Below are 19,209 nucleotides of genomic sequence, written 5' to 3'. Positions count from 1 at the left end.
TCAAAAAACAGAATGAAACTAAGAGGGCTGGAAACTGAACTGGAAACAAAACACACAGGCCAGAATGAGGGTACGACGCAACACTGACAAAGAGAAACACAGGGATTAAATACACAGAGGGAGCAATCAGGGAATGAGAGACAGGAGGGCAACACAGCTGGGACAAATACGATCTAATGAGACAAGGAAGCAAAATCAGACACATTAACGAGCCCGTTCTCACTCCCGAGGCGTAACATCCCGACGTTTTGTCATGTCCCGCGGCGTTCCTGAGGAACGCGAAAGGTGACCTTCCACGTTGTTATGGTACGCGGCGGGTTCCAGCCCTGTATGGACTACTTGCACTAAGGCATGTGACGTATTTCCGTTTCCAAATACTACCGCTTGGGCGTTTCCGGTATGTTTGTTTATGTATTGGTAGCTACGCTAATGTCACTTCAGAATGAGTATAAAAAGGAAAGTATTTAAAACAGAACATTTTCAAAAACAGGAGAAGAAATACTCCGAGCATTGCTGTGTCCCACTTTGTTCGGCTTCAGCCAAATTTAACGGCATACTAAGTTTTCATGGCTTTCCGACCCATTCCGACTTGAGAAGACAATGGCTGGTAAACATACGCCGGGATCATTTCACGATTACCTCTCACACCAGGGTCTGCAGCAGACACTTTGCCAGTGATCAACTCATAGAGCCAACAACCCTTGATGGTCGAAGGCGGCTTATTAAAGGTGCTGTACCAACACTTTTTGAGTGGAATGGCTATAAAGTTGAACCACTGCGGCGTAGTGTTTGGGAGAGAACGGAGCGACGCCCTGAACTAGTTCCTGCTGACGATCAAGAAGAGCACAGTCTTACAAGAGATCATGACTACTGCTCAGTCCCTGAGCCGTCTGCATTAGACATATCTGCATCAGCTGCAGAAGACCTGTCCAAAGACGTGGAGACTCTGAGGAAGGAGATACAGGAGTTACGTGTCCAGCGAGAATTTGGGTTACAGCGTTTTGCTGGCTCCGACACTGACATCCGATTCTATACCAGGTACACCTAAGCTCTATTCAAGCTAACTGTTTAAAATATACCAAAGTCACCATCAGTTAAATTTCGAAAGTGTTTCCAGTCTTAATGAAAACAAAATAGATATTTACTTTTTCTCTGCTGATTGTATGTTTCATGTAGATGCTTTAGTATTTAAACAATATGCTACAGGTAATATACAACACCAAATAGACTCTTAATCAGACTATGTTATACAGCATACCATTAGCATATTTGTCACAGTTTACATTATTTTTATGTCAGTGTGTAATGTTAATTAATGATTGACATGATGTTTGTCTCTCTCATGAATAGATTTCCAAGCTATGATCATTTGATGGCATTTTGGTTTTTGATTGAGCCTTGCATCTATGAAATGATCCGGGTTTCAAGAGCCAAGTCAGCTGCCAATAGGAACGAAGAATTGTTGACACCTGCACGCACATCAACGGTAGGTTATGGGTTTGTTGGTAGTTAGAACTAGAGGTGTAATGTTAATGTATTTATGTACAATTACATTACATTATGTACAATAGCATACATACACAGGTATATATATGCTAAATGACTCAGCATCCTTTACATACATACACCTGTGTACTACAGCACCTCATTGTTTACCCCATGGTACAGTATGGTATGCATAACCATTACAAAACATTTAGCCAAGAAAAGCATAATTTTACTAGTTCATAGCTTAAGGAGTAACATTTTCCCTTTTGTTTTCACCTTCCAGAGGCAGCTGCTACAGCCAATTGACGAGTTCTTTCTCTTCCTGGTTTTCCTGTCAGTTGGTTTGAAGGAGAGGGACCTGGCACACCGATTTAACATACACCAGTCCACAGTGAGCTGCATTATTGCAACATGGACAAATTTTCTTGCCACTGCACTGGGGTCTCAGTGCATCTGGCTTACACGTGAAGAAGTGCAAGCTTACCTCCCTGAGGAATTCAAAGATTTCTCAGACACCCAGATGATCCTTGACTGTACAGAGCTGAGGTGTCAGACACCATCCTCACCACTTCTCCAAAGTGAAATGTACTCTTCGTACAAATCCCACTGTACGATGAAAGCCCTGGTTGGCATAGCTCCACATGGTCCAGTGACATTCATCTCTAATCTGTATGCTGGTTCGGTTAGTGACAAGGAACTATTCAAACAATCAGGCATTGCTGAGAAGTTGACTGAAGACATGGCAGTGATGGTAGATAAGGGCTTCCTAATCACCGATTGTTGTAAATGCAAAGTGTACTGCCCACCTTTTCTATCTAAGCAGAAGCAGATGCCAGCATACCAGGTTAAGGAGACGCAGGCCATAGCCAGACTCAGGGTACATGTGGAGCGAGTCATTAGGAGGATAAAACAGAACAAACTTTTTGATAGCATCATTACCATGTCACATGTTTACAATATCAACCAACTGTTTGCAGTAGCATGTATGCTGTCAAATTACCAGAACACAGCATTAGTTAAAAAATGGGTTAAGTGAGACAAGATGGACTTTTCCCAAGACACCAGTGCCAGTACAAGTAACTTATGGAAAATGACCTGCAGCTGAGGCCACTACAGTTGCATTTCTTCCTTGACAAAACTTGATTACAGAACTGGTACTTGAGTGCTGATAGTTGAGTTCCAGTTATTGATAATTCTAATTCATTGCAAATGTTGAATGTTAATAATACTGTTTAATTATACTACTATATTACTATTCATATTCAACAAAATTGTTTATCAAAATTATAAAGTAAATCACTAAATCGTTTTAAAATCATAAGTGACATTGTGCTTTTGTAACATCCAAAATACCATTTGTCATTTTCTTCATTCAGTTGTGTTATTGTCTAAATGTATGTCAGTATGCTAGGCATGGATTTTTAAATACTTACCATGTAAATAAGTTCAGCACAAATTCAATGTTTTAATGTGTGTTTTTAAAAAATGAAATTGATGCCATTGCTTAAATAACAGTTTATTGATTTCACATAAAAGTAACATGTAACAACAAGTAACAACAAAATAATTCATGAAATACATTGCAAATAAAACATCAGTTATTTTGTTCCAGCCAGCCTGAAGAATCTGTTTTCCTTTTTGCTATGTTTTCACTGTTCATTTTTCCAAACACAGGTATTTTGGCATATATATGTAAAAAAAGAAATAGTCAGCCTTTTCTCTGATTGCATTGTGCACATCTGTATCCATGTATATTCTTTGCACTAGGTAGTCCTCTTGTGCCCACACAACAAAGTCACACCACTGCATCCCACTGATGAGCAGTTGTCCTTGCACTTGCCAGTAATATGCGTGGCTCTTTTTTAGTTTAGGGGTACCACATTCCATCTGCACATATTTGCAGTCAATAAAGTTTTGTACATTGGGACATTTGAATTCGACAAGGCCAAACTGGGGGTATTCATTGGGGTCAAAAACAACACCATCAGGAGATGCAGCAAGCCAGGGGGCAATGGGGTGAATGACCAGACCACAGGGTGAGTAGTTAACATTCATTAGCCTACTATACTCTGCTGCTATTGCAGGCTCCATCTCAGTTCCTCTCCTCATGTCTGCTGTCTGCCTTGTTCCCTTCAATATACGCTCTGCTAGTGACTCTGCCGAGCTCTGGCCTCTGACGTGACACACCTCCCGAAACCTAGAGGCAGTCACTCTGGGCCTGCGGAGCTGATGCCACTCAGATGAAGAGCTTTGCTCACGTGTAGCTTCCTCTATTTTGTGAGCCATTTCCAGAGTTACAGACAAGCTTTTCAGATGCAGAAGCTCTTCTTCTGAGCACACAAACACACAATCTGATGGCAAGATGTCATACCCCTCCAGAGGCAAGTGCGGTGTTGGTGGTGCATCACGGTGTAGTGTGATGTACCGGGTTGTCAAAACCGGCTGCTGATATGACAGAACACTGCCCTCCTGCACCAGCCCAAAAGCACTTTCCACAAGGGGCTTGTCAGGTCTCATGTTCATTGTGGTCACAAGTGGCCTGTCCTCAATATTAAATTTTGCATATGCCTCCGTTATTCTGAACAAGCAGGGATCTGGTAACGGACCCACCATGCCTCTGTAGAAGCCACTCCTAAAGAAAACATCAATGACAATAATGTAAGGAAGAAGGTTATTATACTGAACAACAACTAAACTAAAAGGTGTAAAACAGTGGTGCATAAGTTAGAGACAGTCATGTACATATACATCCCAGAGTTTGTTCATACATGTGTCAGAATAGGTATTAATTTACATACAACATTACACTTTCTGAAGACACATGTATGTATTAACAAATAGCAACATGCATTTGTAACACAGGAAACCAAATTTTAAAATCTAATTACCGTACTCCAGTCTGGGCCATCCTATTTGGTACCGGCTTAGTGAAGATCATAGAGTTGATGGGTCCTGGCTTCACACCCTAACAGAAGACACATTTACTATGGATGGTGTTGCTGTTCATATGTAAACATGGACTAATTCAAAAACTTTAACCTAATTTAAATTACCACTGTCCGTGGCTTGTGCCATTGCTGTTCAGATTCCGTGCAGCTATGCACAGGGGGACAACCGGCACTCTGAGTTGTGAGTATTGTGCTGTTTGGAAGAGCAGTGCCACAGTGTGATTGCACATAACAGCGCCTGCCACACAGGAGCACTGGCTATGTGTCAGTACCACCGGCGATGAATCCAGAAGCTTAATCTACGAAGAAAGAACGAAAATTAAAAATGTAACATCATCCTCATGGAAGAGCCGAACAGGAACATAGTTCAGTGTTATGGTTACTGACCCCTACAGGCTTACCCTCCTGAATGCATAGTGTTTCCTTCTCTCCCTATTAAAACAACTTAACCATCCTTGATAACTGTAATAACTTAGATTGTGTATATTTGCAGTATTAACTTGGTGTCAAATGTTTCTGATCACCCAAACACACGTTGATTAAACTATCTGACTAGTCAAATTAGGAGTGATAAAGCAGGGAGACAAGGAAAACATTCAAGTTGATGGGCCTTTAGGAATGCACTTAACTAATGCTTAAATGAACTGAACCCCACTGAACTGGGATTAACAACTTTACACAGCTTCCTGCCTACACTTAGTCTGTGTGGTGCCTCACTCTTCCTCATTGACCTGTAGCACAGGGCTCTCACACCGACCTCCCCTGACAACCTGTCTTTATTGGACACTGAATAAAGATACAAGTACCATTAGCATTATTTCTGTATTACTCATGTCAGCACGTCTTAAACATATATACTTTACACTTAGCAAGAGTAGCATTAGGTAGTTAACTACCTCCTTAGTTAGCCAACTACCTAACGCTATTATAACAGTGTCTAACAACAAAAGCGACATTAGTTAAGAAAACCTCAACTATAGTTTCGGACGACATAAAACACCGTTTAAGAAAACATGTAATGTAGAGAATTGACATCAAATGAAGGACATAGCGGAGTAACGTAGTGTTTGCATTTGACGTTAGCTAACGTTTCTTTGTCGGTTAATTTACGTTTTCTTACCTTCGTAGTTGTGTATATATGATGCAGCATATAACTTAAATCCTTTATCCAATTTGCTGGCTGGGGTAGTCGTCACTCTGCAAATCCGATGAACATCAGTGATGTTCAATTTTGGGAGCTCTTGTAGGCAGCGAGTGTAGAACGTCGCCATGGTTTAACCATACCGGAAGCACCGGGGCAGGACTACATAGAACGCGGAAGTGATTGTGCAAGTAGTCCATTGCAGCCCTAATCCTAACCTTATCCCTAAGCCTAACCATAACCTTATTTGTAACCTTAACCATAACCTTAACCAGCACTTTAATGACGTGAAATAGTGTTTTCCCAAGCGATTTTAAGGGAAACAGCGAAGATGTGTAGATTGAGTCCAAACGGTTCTCATGTGTTTCCGATGTCGTCACGTAGGAATGCGTTGGGTGCCCGAAAATGTAATATGTTGACGATTTGTCACCTAGCGTAAAATGTTACGTTTTGGGATGAGAACGTGTTGGAGCAACATGAGACACGGGCCTTCAAAGTACAAAAGGAAACACACTGGCACAGAACTAAACCCCTACTAAACACTAGAAATCACAAACCACAACGAAATCATAAAAAAACAATAACAATACACAAAACACTACAGGTCACCAAAACCAGGACCGTGACATGAACCATGTAGGCTGGAACAACACTAAAAGTGTATAATGGAGAAATAATAAGTAGGACTTGCTGTTCAGCCTTTGTAGTCTTTTGAGTTGTTCTACCCCTGAGCAATACATTTAAGGAAAATTATAATTGAAAACATATTCTACCATTTTATATCTGTGTCGTGTGATAATCCGATTAAAGCAGGTGTCTCAAACTCTTTCTCTCTTTAGGCCCATGTCACCCCTACTTGCGGCCTGTATGTTGACATGTAGACATATAATGCAATTTGGCCCTTGAAGTTACTTTTTTTGTTAGGGAGGATTTGTTTGTTGATGAGTGCAATGTTAAAATAAGTTCTTTAAAAAGCAAAAAAATTATTAATTAATATGAAGGCAGAATGAGCAGCGATAATATTAATGTTGAGGGATTGACTGTGTTGGTTCAGTGAGAGTTATTTTTAAAGAAAACAATTTTCAATAGCAGTCAAAAACTAATGTGTACACTTATGTCTGCATTTTTGTTTTGCTAAATACGAAAAAATACAAATAAAGCAGAAGTACTGCCATGAGTGTGGCCAGAAAGAGAGTACCAATGCGTTTATTTGGTAGTTCAATGAAAGGCTTCAGTTAGTTAAGAGTGAGAATCAGTGACATGCAGAGGTGCAAGGCAGCCCAGGCAGGGAATTTTTGCTTTTAGACTTTTCTTATGAGATAGAGAAATAAAATGAGTGGCAAACTATTCAATCAGAAAGTTTTTTGTGGTGAATGAAATACAGTTACAGTTTCAAGCAGTTTCAGAACCACATCCGAAATTCAAGCAGTTTTCAAACCTTGAAAAAACAAAATTCAGACCTCTGCAAACAGCAGCTGTGAATGAAAAGAACAAAGTTAGAGGTAAAAATGATTCTTTATAAAGATCACAACAGTGACGTGACATATGAACGATGATCTGTGGCCTGAACACAGTTCCAGCTGTGCTGCCTCCTTTTACTTTGACTTTCAGGTTGGTCTGTTAAACTTAGGGAGAGGTCAGAAGTCAAATGTGATATGATATTTTAAATCTTTATACTTTAGAAATGTTGACATTGTACATCGCAATTTTAAGGATATCGTTTCTAAGTTTTAAGGCTTTTTGTGAATTTTCCACCAACAAATCATAAAGTTGAATTCGGTGGATGTAAGCCAGATTTTAATGGATTGTTATAATATGATCCTGCTGTACACCCTACAGAGTTTTATCATAATATTTTCAAAACGTTTAGAGCTGTTGTGTTTACAGACAGAATGAAATGCAAACACTACCAAAAAAATGAGCTCCTTGTTGAAGTTAATAAGAAACAGCTGAAACCATTTTGAGTTCCTCTTTGGTTTATACATAATCTGTACTGATCTAATAAAATATATGCAATGAAAGTCAATTGTACCTGTGTTCATAATGCTCAGTGTGTGTCTGATAAATAGAGCAAGGAACACTAGAAACTGATCAGACAGGAATGTCAGGTTTGCAGTGACTCGTTAGATCCTGCTCAGCTCCAGTGACTCATTTCACTTTGACAGTGACAGTTTGGATCACTGTGTCGGAGTCTGGAGTCTTCATCGGTAAGTCGTTCGCTTTTATTTGTTTGTTTGTTTTGTGTTTTGGTTTGTTTTGTGTTTGTTTTTGATATAGGGAACAAGCAAACAAGAAGTTTGTAACAAAACAGTCAAATTTGTTGTGAAAAACTATAGCGTTATCTTTGTGCCACTATTCTGAGCATGTAAAAAAAAATTGAGCGCACGTAAAAAGAATTTGCAAGTACAAGTGTTGCATTTTCAGGAGAAATTTATTTTGAATGAAGAAAAGCTAAACTTGAGTGACCAAAATTCATTGCTGCGTACAAAAAATGTATTTCAGTGTTTGCTATTATCCATACAGCCCCTCTTGCCAAGCTTTTGCATTTGCTCTTGGTCAGATCTCTGGGGACCTGCTCGCTGTGTGTCGCTCACACTTTCAACATTTCTGTCCCTGCGCGTTAACCTCTTTCTGTACACCGTTATATTTGTGCCAGAAAACCAACCAATTACAGACTTGAAAGCAAAAAAAATCTGATTGGCTGTTTTGGTCTCCAATCAGCTTGCTAGCTACTGTAGCCGAACCCAGGCAAATATCCCAGAATGCATTTTGTCCAAAACTCAAACGAGGCAGTGGCGGAGGGATTTTTTTCTACATGTTACTGAATAAACTCTGAATGAAGTCAGACTGTTGTTTCTCTGTGAAACCGTGAGCACATACAAGATGACAAACATTTGTCAGTTGTTAAAAACTCCCACAAAGCTCTAAATGTAGCAGCAAAGTGTGAGAAAAGCAGTATTTATGTTTATAAAGAACTGTTCTTGGAATCGTGCAGAGACCTGCACTTAAAGCAGGACTTTGTCTCATCGAGGTGACTTAAAAGAAACTCTGTGCTTTTAGTTTAAGTTATGTGCTTTACTTACGCTACTATGAAGCAGGTTAATTTAAAAATTAACCTGCTTCATCAGATCAGTCTAAGCTGATCTGTGTTTCTGGTGAGAGTTTGATGGGTCACTTCCAACCTTGGCTGAGGCTTTGTGCTTTTCTTTAATGTATTCGCCAAATAGAGATAAAACACAGAGCTGACTGCAGCAACAGGTTTCTCAAATTTTCTTTCTGTCAACACAGCTACATACCCACAGACTGCTGCTGTTTTGTCTGCTGTTTACAGAGTGGGTGGAGTCAAGAACCACCAGGATATGGATGTGTCTGAAGAAATTTTCAGGTCAACATCTGATTTCTTATTGAGCACATTTATTATGTAAGCTGCACCAACACTGAAAACTTCAAGAAGAAAAGATAAACACAACAGAATGAAGTATGTATACATTTGTAACTGAAATATCCAGGCTTTGAATATGTGATGTATGTGTGTGTCTGGGAGAAAGAGATACATGGATTGAGAGAGGATATGTCTTTCTCTCTCTGTGTGAGTGTGTGTGTGTGTGTGTGTGTGTGTGTGTGTGGTGTGTGGTGTTGGTTGTGTATGAGAAAGTGTTTGTGAATCTGTAAACATGTACTGTTCGATGGTGAAAAACGTCATCTTGGACAGATGTGTGTAATGTATGCTTGAAGAGGTGCTTCAGTATATGCATCTGGCTATCATCTGAATCCACAGCATGTAGCATGTTGAAGCATATTCACAGCTTTGACTTCAATGGACAAATGAATCAAATTGAAGGTTTAACAAAATTCCAATCCGTCCTCACTTGTTATTGTGTAATAGAGGGTTGGGTTGAGAGTTGTTTTATTACAACCTACTTTTGTTTGAGCTGTGGTGACTGTTTTGAGCAGTTAAAGTGGTACGTAGACTTTTATCCTAGAAGCTAAACTGTAACATTTTCCTTCTGTATTTATTTAGATTATTTAGATTATTTACTTCGTTTCAGTTTTCTAGCAGGGGCGTATAATGCATAAAATCAAATGAATCACATTAGCATTAACAATTACATGAGGCACGAAGAGTGCTGTAAGCAATGAAATGTTTTGTAGTGAAAGAGTAAAAGTAATATAATTATTATTTCTGGATACTTGTGCATTCATAAATATTTAAAATGTGTATTTTCAATTACATGCTGTTATTAGTTGCTGCTCAGAGAGCTTGAAATTTGAAATACAATCCTTATCTTCTATCAGCATTTAATACACAGTAAGTCTATCTCATTGGAAAAATAAACTATAGAAAGCATGACCTATACACAGGCACAGCTTATAGGATGAGTAGGACCTCATGGATATATTGAACTCAGTATTACTTGTGTGTCTTGTCTTTCTACTTTCAATCACTCTATTAATTCGATCTCTTTATAAACAGTTAAAATAGATGTTGCAATTAGACAATGAAAATGTGAAAGAGTAAAACTGCCAATGTTTATGACTGTTATAAAATAAAAATGTACATTTATGCTAAATTTTGGAAGGCCAGGACTGACATGATTAATTAATTAAATGCACCATTAAATAATTAATCAAATGTGGCAATAATTAGTTAAATAAATATTTATGACATTTATGAATTAATTATTGACCCTTAAATAATTATTGACACATTTAATTAATTATTTAATGATGTATTTATTTAATTCATTTTGGCACTTTTGTCCCCTTCAGCTCTCACCCTGAAATTATTTTATCTGTCAGTCTCACCCATCAAACTAAGGGGGCGGGGTTAATGCTGCCACTGCAGGTTCTCTAACATCTGATTGGTTGCCGTGCAAAGAAGGTGAAGACAGGTCGATCCTAGATAATCGATTGATGGTGTGGATTTGGGGCAGCCAGGTATCCCAGAATGCATTTCAAATCACAGGCAGTGTGGGTGGTGGTGTAAAGTTTTAAAATACCCGTTTTTCTGTCACGAACTACACTTTTAATAGTGTTTTAGCCGCAAATGTAGTGGCGTAATCTTCACATGTCTGGTCCGATGTTTTTGGAGATGTCTCTAGCTCTGCTAACAGTCACCTGACAGAGTGTAGCTCACAGCCCCTGTGTTCCATCTTACCTGTTTTTTTTTTTTTTACGTTAACTGGTTTGTTTACATATTCCACTCTCCGTGTTCCACATGTTGCATTCGCAGATTCTCAGTTTCACCGAACAATCATCTCTTTCCATCTGGTCTTGTGTCTCTGTGCTTCCATAACATAAAGAACGAGCTGAAATTTTTCTCATGACAAAAGCAGCGGGCCCCCAGTTTTCAAGAAACACTGCGTTACTTGGTGATAGTCATGATAGGCTCAACTTAACACAATGTTGGCGCATTACTCTGCACAAATTAAGTAAATATAGTTTGTAGGAAAACAAGCTCCAGCAGCTCTGCGCTCAGGAAACAGAGCACTTTATAGCCGAACCCACTTCATCAGCTGATGTCCAATCACCGGCACACAGCTTTGAAACCTCCACTAAGTTTTAGCTCTCAGTGGTTAAACACTGGACTTAATTCACTCAGGTTCTGTCTGTCGGGTCACTGACTCTGAGCGGCTGGATCGATACAGGTCAGACAACAATTTTACATATATAATCTTAAAACAGGACACAGCCACTATACGTGCTGGCCTCATATCAAACGTGAATACAGACTGAGTCTATGTTTGATGTTTGTTTTCTATCTAATCTTCGCTCTCAAATATTTAAACAGCAGCGAGTCTGCAGCTGAGGGAATACAAACACAAACTGTCGGAACAGGTTTGCTCGTTTCTTGCGTGTATTAATTTGGTGATTTATTAAATGTATAAATGTTTAATCTGCTGCTGAGTCTCTTACACTGATAACAACACAGATAACACAGATCACGAACACCTGTTCAACCAATCACATTCATTCCACTTTGATCTGCGACAAACTGACGGTTCATCTCTCTTACAGTGTTGCGTTAGACTGCTATATTTTTGTGTTCTTTATACTGTAGATTTTCACATCTCTGGAATAGTTGGCAGTATTAAGGATGATTTTCTGTAAAATCATATTGATATGACCCGTGACATATTCGTAGATGACTGTTATTAGTTTGATGTTGCCAACACTTTCATGTGACCCTGCTGGGAAACTCTGGTTTAACTCAGAGAGCTGAAGATATCGTGGAGATGCTGACCTCACTCTGTGGTGTACAGGGCCGTTTACCCTCATGATTAATATTCACAATAAAAAAATTAGCCAAACAACATGAAATCTGTATGTGTTTCATAGTGTAAAACAAGCTTTGTACAGTTAAACCTAGCAGTTAGTACATGACGGAAACATCAACGTTATCTCTTTTAATAAAGTTTGTGTATATACACACGTCACACTGATGTCAATCGGATTTATTTGCTCTCTCTCCTCCTTAAACATGGTTTTAATGTTAGTCATAATTCAGAATTGGCGACTGAAACACGTAGGACACATACGAACATCAGGAAATAAAAACGTGATAAATAGTAAATGAACAGTAAATGAAGTCAGTGTACTGCTGGTGTTATTACAGCTGTGTACCGGGGCCTGCGCTTTGTCGGTGGTAATAACAGCTCAATTGCTTGCGAGGCGAGCGGGTCTATCCCACACTTTGCCCTGAGACTGGGCTGGGCAGATATCTCCGAAATCATCTAAGCACTTTTGGAAAGAGGCTGTATCTCAAATATTTATTTAATTAATTATTTCCAATTTTAATTAATTATTGCCACATTTAATTAATTATTTAATGGTGTATTTAATTAATTCATTATGTCACTCCTGGCATTCCATAAAATTTCAGAGACTTCAGATTTTGTAAAAAGTAGTTTGGGATTTTGCTTTCACAAAGATGAGTAACTCGTCTACGCCCAGATGACATGGTACCTCTCATCAAAAGCCAAGAAGAAAAGTCTAAATTTTCCAGTTTGTCTTTTAACTGAATATCCAGATTTCCTGCAATGTCCTTGCACTCCTCCCCAGACAAACAGTTGAGATGAGATGAGATGAGATAGCCTTTATTTGTCAGTTGCAGGTCTTTTGCCCGCAACCGAGATGACAGACCTTGCCGACCGTACATACATTACACAACATCACATTGGGGAGACAGGTCAGGCTAGGTAGCGAGGAAAAAAACATCGAAATGTGTAACACAAAAGGATAATACAGGAATGGACAGATATCAACACACCATAGCACAATAAACACAGACGAGCAACATGGGAAAGAGTTCCAGTGTGTACATCTGATCTGGGACCGCTGCAATCGTTCGACTGCGCCTCCAGCTGACCCGATGTCCACATAAGAGGGGAGGTAAGCGTTGGAGGTGGCGTTGGATCCGGGGTAGGGAGGGTGATGCGTCGGTGAGTGCTTATCAGTATCAGTATATGTATGTGTGTGCGTGTCCAGAGTTCAGCTGAGACAGTGTCCTTCGCCCTGCCAGGCTAAGTAAACAGTCTACCAGCCAACCCAGGTGGCCTTGCATGGGATGGGAAGGAACAGTCTCAACATAGTCGTTATCAGGGATTGTTTTGATCGGCTCCAGCCTTGAGCCCGCAGCTGGCGCCGGAGGGGTAGCCAGATTATGATAGCAATTGTCTTCCAACCAACTAATGAGAATTTCGAGCTGTTTCTTTTAGCACTCCGACACTGGTCCCTCCATCATCCGTTGGATAGCTGCGAGTTTTTCCATGATGTTATTTACCTTCGAATCCGAGATCTTGTCACTCTTTTGCTCACAGAGCAGATTCTGAGACCTCGCGACCACAGCCAACTGATCCGTGATGTATTCCAACTTCCGCCCAGTTACAAGATAGATCATTTTTAAATGATTACATTTTATTAATTTTATTTTAAAATGATTGAATTCCTTTTTAAGGGCATTTTAGCATGAGAATGACTTAATGCAGGTGTTGCCAACTCCAGGCCTCGAGGGCTGGTGTCCTGCAGGTTTTAGATCTCACCCTGTGTCAATACACCTGACTCAAATGATTAGCTCTCGAGGCCTGGAGTTGGTGTGTGTGTTGTTTTTGCAGTTTTGATATATACACTTTTTTTGCAGACATCTAGAATGAGTCCAATAAAGGATAAACATCGCTGGGTTTTGCAACATGTTGTGATCCTCATTTTTCTAACACAATCTTGTGGTGGTAAGTTGCCCACAAATATTTATAAAATCCACAATTTAAAGTACTTACCTTTAGTCTTTCATCAAACATGAAAACAAACACTGTAACAGCAACAGTTTATGTTGATGTAGTGAAATAAATTAGTTACATATCTTGCTCAGCCTGATCTTGGAAACTCATGAAGTCTTCAAAATTCCAAAACTGCAGAATTCTGTGTATGCTTAACTTTGTTTAGGTCAGCATCAGATGATTGGTCCAACTCAGCCAGTAGTGGCCATGATTGGTGATGACATCATTTTGCCATGCCACCTGGAACCTGCTGTGGATGTTGTTGACCTGACTGTGGATTGGTCCAGAACTGACCTCAAACCTAGATCTGTCTATGTGAGGCGAGAGGGTGTGGAGCTTCTGACTGAGCACAATCCTTTGTACACAGGAAGAACATCACTTTCTGTCAACAAACTGCAGTGTGGAGACGTTTCATTGAAACTCTCCACGGTGCAACTCTCTGATGCAGGAACATACAAATGCCTTGTACCTAAATTTAATGCAGAAACTGTGGTGACGCTTGCTGTAGGTAAGTTTAATTACATTTAGATTAATTTCTTCACTTTGCGGTTTAGATGTGAAGAAAGACTTTATCCCTCTTGTCATTCTGTGCCCTTTGATCCTTAATATCTATGTTACTTAAAGGAACACTTGGGTCAGCTACAATAGAAAGCAGATCATTCACAGAGGCATATGCGTTGAGAATAGAAGTGCATTTATTTTGGGTGACCAAACCAGCTCTTACTTGGGCTAAAAAATGCTTCTTGAACAGATATTTGGACTGAGTATATTGACACAAACTGACAAGACGGAATGAGTACAACATCAAAGGCATTCTGGTATTCTGGCCATAGGGCCACACAACCTGACCAGTGTAGCACACGGAGCAGCTGGACAAATAAGAGAGGTGCATAACAAAAAACAACAGTATTTATAATTGGAGAGGATTTGTGCATCCACTAAATGGGCTTTTAGCCAACCGAGGGGTAGCTGGCCCCGTAATACAAACACTGAGGCCAAGGTGGCCCTTTTACCCACCAAGAGGGACCAGAGGAACACTGATTTAACAAAGAAATACTTGGATAGGTACAGGGTAATTTCAGCTTATATACAGGAATTTTGACAAGAGCAAATAGAATAAATAAGAATATTAGAATTTTGTCCAGCCAGTTTGGCACGGTAGATTTCACATAGCATTGGGCCTCTCTGTAAGTCTCTTAGGGCAGTTAAAAGGGCAATTTGAGTTAATATTGATCAGAGATAATTTGTGCGAACTGTAACTATTTAAAGAAACAATGTTTAAAATATGTTGTCAATTATTTTTCACCAAATTTTGGTCATTCTTTTCTTTGCAGGTTCAGTTTCCTCACCAGTCATAGAACTCACCAATGTCAAAAATAAAATGGTGTTAGAGTGTAAATCTAATGGCTGGTATCCAGAGCCTCAGATGTTGTGGGTGGACAGTGAGGGAAAACCTATTTCTGTTGAACCTACAAAGAATGTCAGAGGTTCTGATGGCCTCTATAGTGTCAGCAGTAAAGTGACTGTGGAGAAAGGACAGAGCTACAGCTTCACCTGCAAAGTTCAACAGAAGAATATCAGTCAAATCAAAGAGGCAAACATCCATGTTTCAGGTAGAAATGCTTTTTTTTTTTTATCACTCACATTAATTTTCAGTTACATAAAGTAGATTCTGGCAATTTATGTCTCCATATATTTACAGGTGATCTCTTTATGGTCCAGTCCAATACTGCTGTTCACATTATCGTCAACTTGGCTGTCTGTTTAATAAGCTTTGGCACTGTAATATTGCTAATATGGAAATGTGGACAAAAGAAAACCAGTAAGTTCAAATTTCACTGTACTTTTTATCCCAACCTCAAATTATTCAATCACCCACTGTAAAAATATTATTATAGCAACAATATTAAAAAAATAAAACTTTTTGTGCTTCATCCTGATTGTAAGAATTGCCACCAAAATATTATGTTCCCACTCATTTACTCATATAAACAACAAAGTGAAAGGAAATTAAACTTGAAAATGAGATATGTATAAATAGATATTATGTGATTTTGAATAAAACTGGCAGCACCTCTCTAATGTAATAGTAATGCTTCAAACTGTTTATTTTTATTTACATTTTAATACTGGTATAGTACCTTAAAACTGCCAGCGCATGTGTAATACATAGAAATTACCAAAATTGTATTCCTGTTATCTACAGACTTGTAGATAAGTTAAATAAAGGGTATTTCTTTAACCCTTATATCGATATGTATGTGGATATACATTCGACTCAAGACTGTTTCATGTTTTGATTTATTCATTCAAATTAGTATTATATTATACAGTAATTCATGGTCTTGAAGAGTGTATAATTTTTTGTTTGTTTGTTTTGTTTTGTTTTAAGTAATATCCTTAGCATTGTTTCCAAGTATGTGTTTTCGCTCTCAGCGATACTAGTTTTAAACATTTTTTTCCTGCATTTTTATTCACACAGAAATCAAGACACATGATGAGGATGAAAACGAACTTTATCAAACCGAGCTGAAGGGGAAATGTGAGGAAAATAAAAGACTTGAAGATGAGTTGCAGAACAAGGAGGAAGATTTAAAACATGTCAGACAAACCATTGAAAAACTGATGGAGCAGAAGACATGTCTGAAGAACCAGGGAGAAAAACTCAACACACTACTGCAGGAGGACAAGACAGAGATGAAAGAGATAAGGTCAGAGACTATCTCACCTTTGTCTTTGGAAAAAGACAAACAAAGGCAGAAACTTATAAATAAAGAAACTGACCTGGAAAAAAGAACAGAAGTACATGAAGAACTGTTAAAGATGACAGAAAAACTAATAGAGGAAACTGACAACATTATAATTCAAATGACAGAAAGGAAGGGAAAGCTTGAAAATGACAAGCAACAAATTATTAAACACTTGAGAGAGAAACAGAAAGAAATAGAAGAGATTCAGAAGAAACTGTCAGAGAAACGAGTGAGAAACAATGAACAACTGTCTATGAAGCCAGGTTGAGTTTTTCTTTAATATGTCTCTTGCTACAATCACATGTAATATTTTTTAATTCATTTTGAATTTATATTCTCAATCTCTTCAGTTGCGAATCTAACCCTATGTTTGTTTTTTCCTCGGCGAAGGACAGAGTAACACGATAAATGAAACATGGATTTCGCTGTTTTTTTTTTCATTGCTGTCATTTTGCGATGTTATACCTGATATGTCTTTGTTTGTTTGCTTTAATTTTATATTATATACATTTAAACAAGACATGCATTTTGATAGTATATTATCATAGGAGATTTTGTTATGATAAAATGCATCAGTATTTTTCCATTTTTTGTAATCTTTTGTCTGTCTGTAAGTAAGAATTACACTGTGAGAAAAAGAGGAAAATATGCTGTCTGTATTGTCACGAGACCTGAGGTAGAAAGAGACTGAAATACTCCCCCAGTTGTCTTTAAATCCCAGCTGAGAGAGATTAAAAGGTCTTAATATTCAGACTTATGTGAGTAAGACCATGTCCACACTAAAACGATTTCGTTTGAAAATGCATCTTTTTCTCTCTGTTTTGGCCTTCCATCCACACTGAGTCTGCTTTTTCGGTCCAGGAAAATGCAGTGTTTTGAAAACGCTCTCCAAAGTGGATATGAATTTGAAAATGCTGTTTTCACGTCGCAGTGTGGACAGCGAACCCGGAGCCTTTTTCGAAAACCATGACACAGTTTAGTCATGTGTTGCAGTCATGTGACCAGTTAAACTAACATAGTGGAGGGCATTATACAGCAGTTGTTTTGTTTGCTCTCAATTTTGACAGCCCCATTAAAGATTAATATCAGCTTTTCTTCAAATTCTTTAATTCTTGTTTTTAATTGCTTTTTGTAACTTTGTACTTTTGTGTTACTCGCAGCAACAACTCCACCTCACTGTTAGTCCATTTAAAAAACTCGGTGCTTTTCCTCAACATTTTGCCACGACATTTCAAAGAGCCGGAAAGTAATGAAAGTAGCGTTTTTGGACGTTTCAATGTGGACACACAACTCTGTGAAAACGACTGAAAATGATAGTGTGGATGCGGAGCGTTTTAAGATGAAAACGCCTTTTCAAATTCGGACTAGTGTAGACGTAGCCTAAAAGTCATCAAAGTTCTAAAACAGAGGTTTCCTCTTTTTCCTCATAATAAAGCTTTTTTTGTTCTTAATCAAAGATGAATTAAAATATAAGTTTGATCAATATTTCAATGAGAAACATAGTTTGATTCATAGAAATCACTGTTTTAATGTATGAGTTTTGTGGTGGTGTCTAAATGCTCATGAGCAACTTCAACCTTTACAGTTTTGTGTCTAATTCCTCACCAAGAGTCTGACCTTGGTGTGTGTGTGGGTGTGTGGTGCAGGATGGGGGGTGAAAGGGACAGCCTGGGGCCACTAATTTAAGAAAATGTCTGACTACAAAATGTATGATTAAATAAAACTATAAAAATAAAAAAGTTTAATAAAATAAATACATTTTTAAAAATGAATTAACAGAGTTTAAAGAGGTGAAAGTATTCCTCTGTGTTTGAATTATGTTACAATGAAAGTTAATGTGAAAATGTGCTAAAGAATGTTAAGAATAGCAAAGAAAATGTAACGAATTGATTTTAAAGTTTAAAAGTACAAACTTTGTGTTAAATCATGTAAGTCAGACAGACAGAGAGGGACAGATAAGGTGTGGTTGGACATCGGGTGATAAAATGTCAACAACTTGATTGGATGTCCAAAATGTGAAGATGTGACACCCAGTAGAATAGGGGGGAGAAAGGGTAAGCAGGTAAAAAAAAATGGGATGTAAAAGAGATTTGGGGTTCTTCCCTTTTGTCTTCTGTGAGATGAGCAGTTCACGAGACTGGAGGTGAAAAGAGGTGAAAATTCTAGCAGGGACACTAAAAGGGGTAATGAAAGTCCAAACTTTGAACCTGTGAATTGATTTTGGAATTTATATCTGCTAAAATATCTGGATACATTTGCCTGTTAGATGGTTAATGCAGAAAGAGTTTGATTTAATGGTGGCTATAATGACTAGCTGAAGCTGAAGCTTATTTTTCATGTGGAAATAGACACTTACACATTCTGATGTACGGAGCTGTGACATCCACGATGCTGTGCTGCTGACTGTGTGGACAACTGACAGTGAGCATGGGGTGTTTTACTGTGTGGTTTCTTTCTGCAGCTCAAGCGATGCTAAACAAAAATAGTTTTCAACGAAGCTGCATTGCATTCAAGTTGCCCACAGATCAGGAGAAAAATACAGACTGATGCTTTCAGTGCAACTTGCAGTCATGTATAATTTCCCATGGTCACTTTCATTTCAAATA

The 19,209-nt window shown here is 38.5% G+C and overlaps 3 protein-coding genes across 9 annotated transcripts; 2 read left to right on the top strand and 1 right to left on the bottom strand.

The window, feature by feature from the left end:
- The first annotated feature begins 336 nt into the window (after positions 1-336).
- On the top strand, positions 337-3,040 carry LOC109198420 (uncharacterized). The gene is made up of 3 exons (XM_019353866.2): positions 337-1,038; positions 1,351-1,486; positions 1,772-3,040. Exons 1-3 carry the CDS (start codon positions 443-445, stop codon positions 2,522-2,524), a joined length of 1,485 nt encoding a protein of 494 aa, XP_019209411.1. The 5' UTR covers positions 337-442; the 3' UTR covers positions 2,525-3,040.
- Positions 1,937-5,726, bottom strand: LOC112843890 (uncharacterized). Of its 3 annotated transcripts, XM_025903184.1 has the most exons (5): positions 5,557-5,726; positions 5,131-5,222; positions 4,542-4,735; positions 4,377-4,453; positions 1,937-4,120 (listed from the first exon to the last, which is right to left on the bottom strand). In XM_025903184.1, exons 4-5 carry the CDS (start codon positions 4,424-4,426, stop codon positions 3,145-3,147), a joined length of 1,026 nt encoding a protein of 341 aa, XP_025758969.1. In that variant the 5' UTR covers positions 4,427-4,453; positions 4,542-4,735; positions 5,131-5,222; positions 5,557-5,726; the 3' UTR covers positions 1,937-3,144. The 3 variants fall into 3 exon arrangements, with proteins under 3 accessions (XP_025758969.1, XP_025758968.1, XP_025758970.1); XM_025903183.1 differs by having other exon boundaries at positions 5,131-5,726; XM_025903185.1 differs by lacking the exon at positions 5,131-5,222.
- Positions 5,727-7,710: 1,984 nt separating this feature from the next.
- Positions 7,711-17,685, top strand: LOC100708561 (butyrophilin subfamily 3 member A2). Of its 5 annotated transcripts, none has more exons than XM_025903153.1 (7): positions 7,733-7,784; positions 8,909-9,055; positions 13,718-13,805; positions 14,020-14,361; positions 15,188-15,466; positions 15,556-15,675; positions 16,336-17,685. In XM_025903153.1, the coding sequence occupies exons 3-7, from the start codon at positions 13,727-13,729 to the stop codon at positions 16,869-16,871; spliced, it is 1,356 nt and encodes a 451-aa protein (XP_025758938.1). In that variant the 5' UTR covers positions 7,733-7,784; positions 8,909-9,055; positions 13,718-13,726; the 3' UTR covers positions 16,872-17,685. The 5 variants fall into 5 exon arrangements, with proteins under 5 accessions (XP_019209416.1, XP_025758938.1, XP_019209419.1 ...); XM_025903158.1 differs by lacking the exons at positions 7,733-7,784; positions 8,909-9,055 and adding exons at positions 11,177-11,225; positions 11,369-11,415; XM_019353871.2 differs by lacking the exon at positions 8,909-9,055 and having other exon boundaries at positions 7,711-7,784.
- The last annotated feature ends 1,524 nt before the right edge of the window (positions 17,686-19,209 follow it).

The sequence above is a fragment of the Oreochromis niloticus genome, linkage group LG3 (assembly GCF_001858045.2).
Source record: "Oreochromis niloticus isolate F11D_XX linkage group LG3, O_niloticus_UMD_NMBU, whole genome shotgun sequence".
Classification (NCBI taxonomy): domain Eukaryota; kingdom Metazoa; phylum Chordata; class Actinopteri; order Cichliformes; family Cichlidae; genus Oreochromis; species Oreochromis niloticus.
Note: the sequence above shows the minus strand (reverse complement) of the source record. Positions and strands in the feature narration are given on the sequence as shown.

Bases quoted from the DNA above. Each gene is read 5' to 3' on its own strand.
- LOC109198420 (XM_019353866.2), top strand. From the start codon at position 443: ATGAGTATAAAAAGGAAAGTATTTAAAACAGAACATTTTCAAAAACAG. The intron at 1,039-1,350 runs GTACACCTAAGC...TCTCATGAATAG, and splicing joins GACATCCGATTCTATACCAG to ATTTCCAAGCTATGATCATT. The intron at 1,487-1,771 runs GTAGGTTATGGG...TTCACCTTCCAG, and splicing joins CACCTGCACGCACATCAACG to AGGCAGCTGCTACAGCCAAT.
- LOC112843890 (XM_025903183.1), bottom strand. From the start codon at position 4,426: ATGATCTTCACTAAGCCGGTACCAAATAGGATGGCCCAGACTGGAGTA. The intron at 4,121-4,376 runs GTAATTAGATTT...TGTTTTCTTTAG, and splicing joins ATGGCCCAGACTGGAGTACG to GAGTGGCTTCTACAGAGGCA.
- LOC100708561 (XM_019353871.2), top strand. From the start codon at position 13,727: ATGAGTCCAATAAAGGATAAACATCGCTGGGTTTTGCAACATGTTGTG. The intron at 14,362-15,187 runs GTAAGTTTAATT...TTTTCTTTGCAG, and splicing joins TGTGGTGACGCTTGCTGTAG to GTTCAGTTTCCTCACCAGTC. The intron at 15,676-16,335 runs GTAAGTTCAAAT...TTATTCACACAG, and splicing joins ATGTGGACAAAAGAAAACCA to AAATCAAGACACATGATGAG.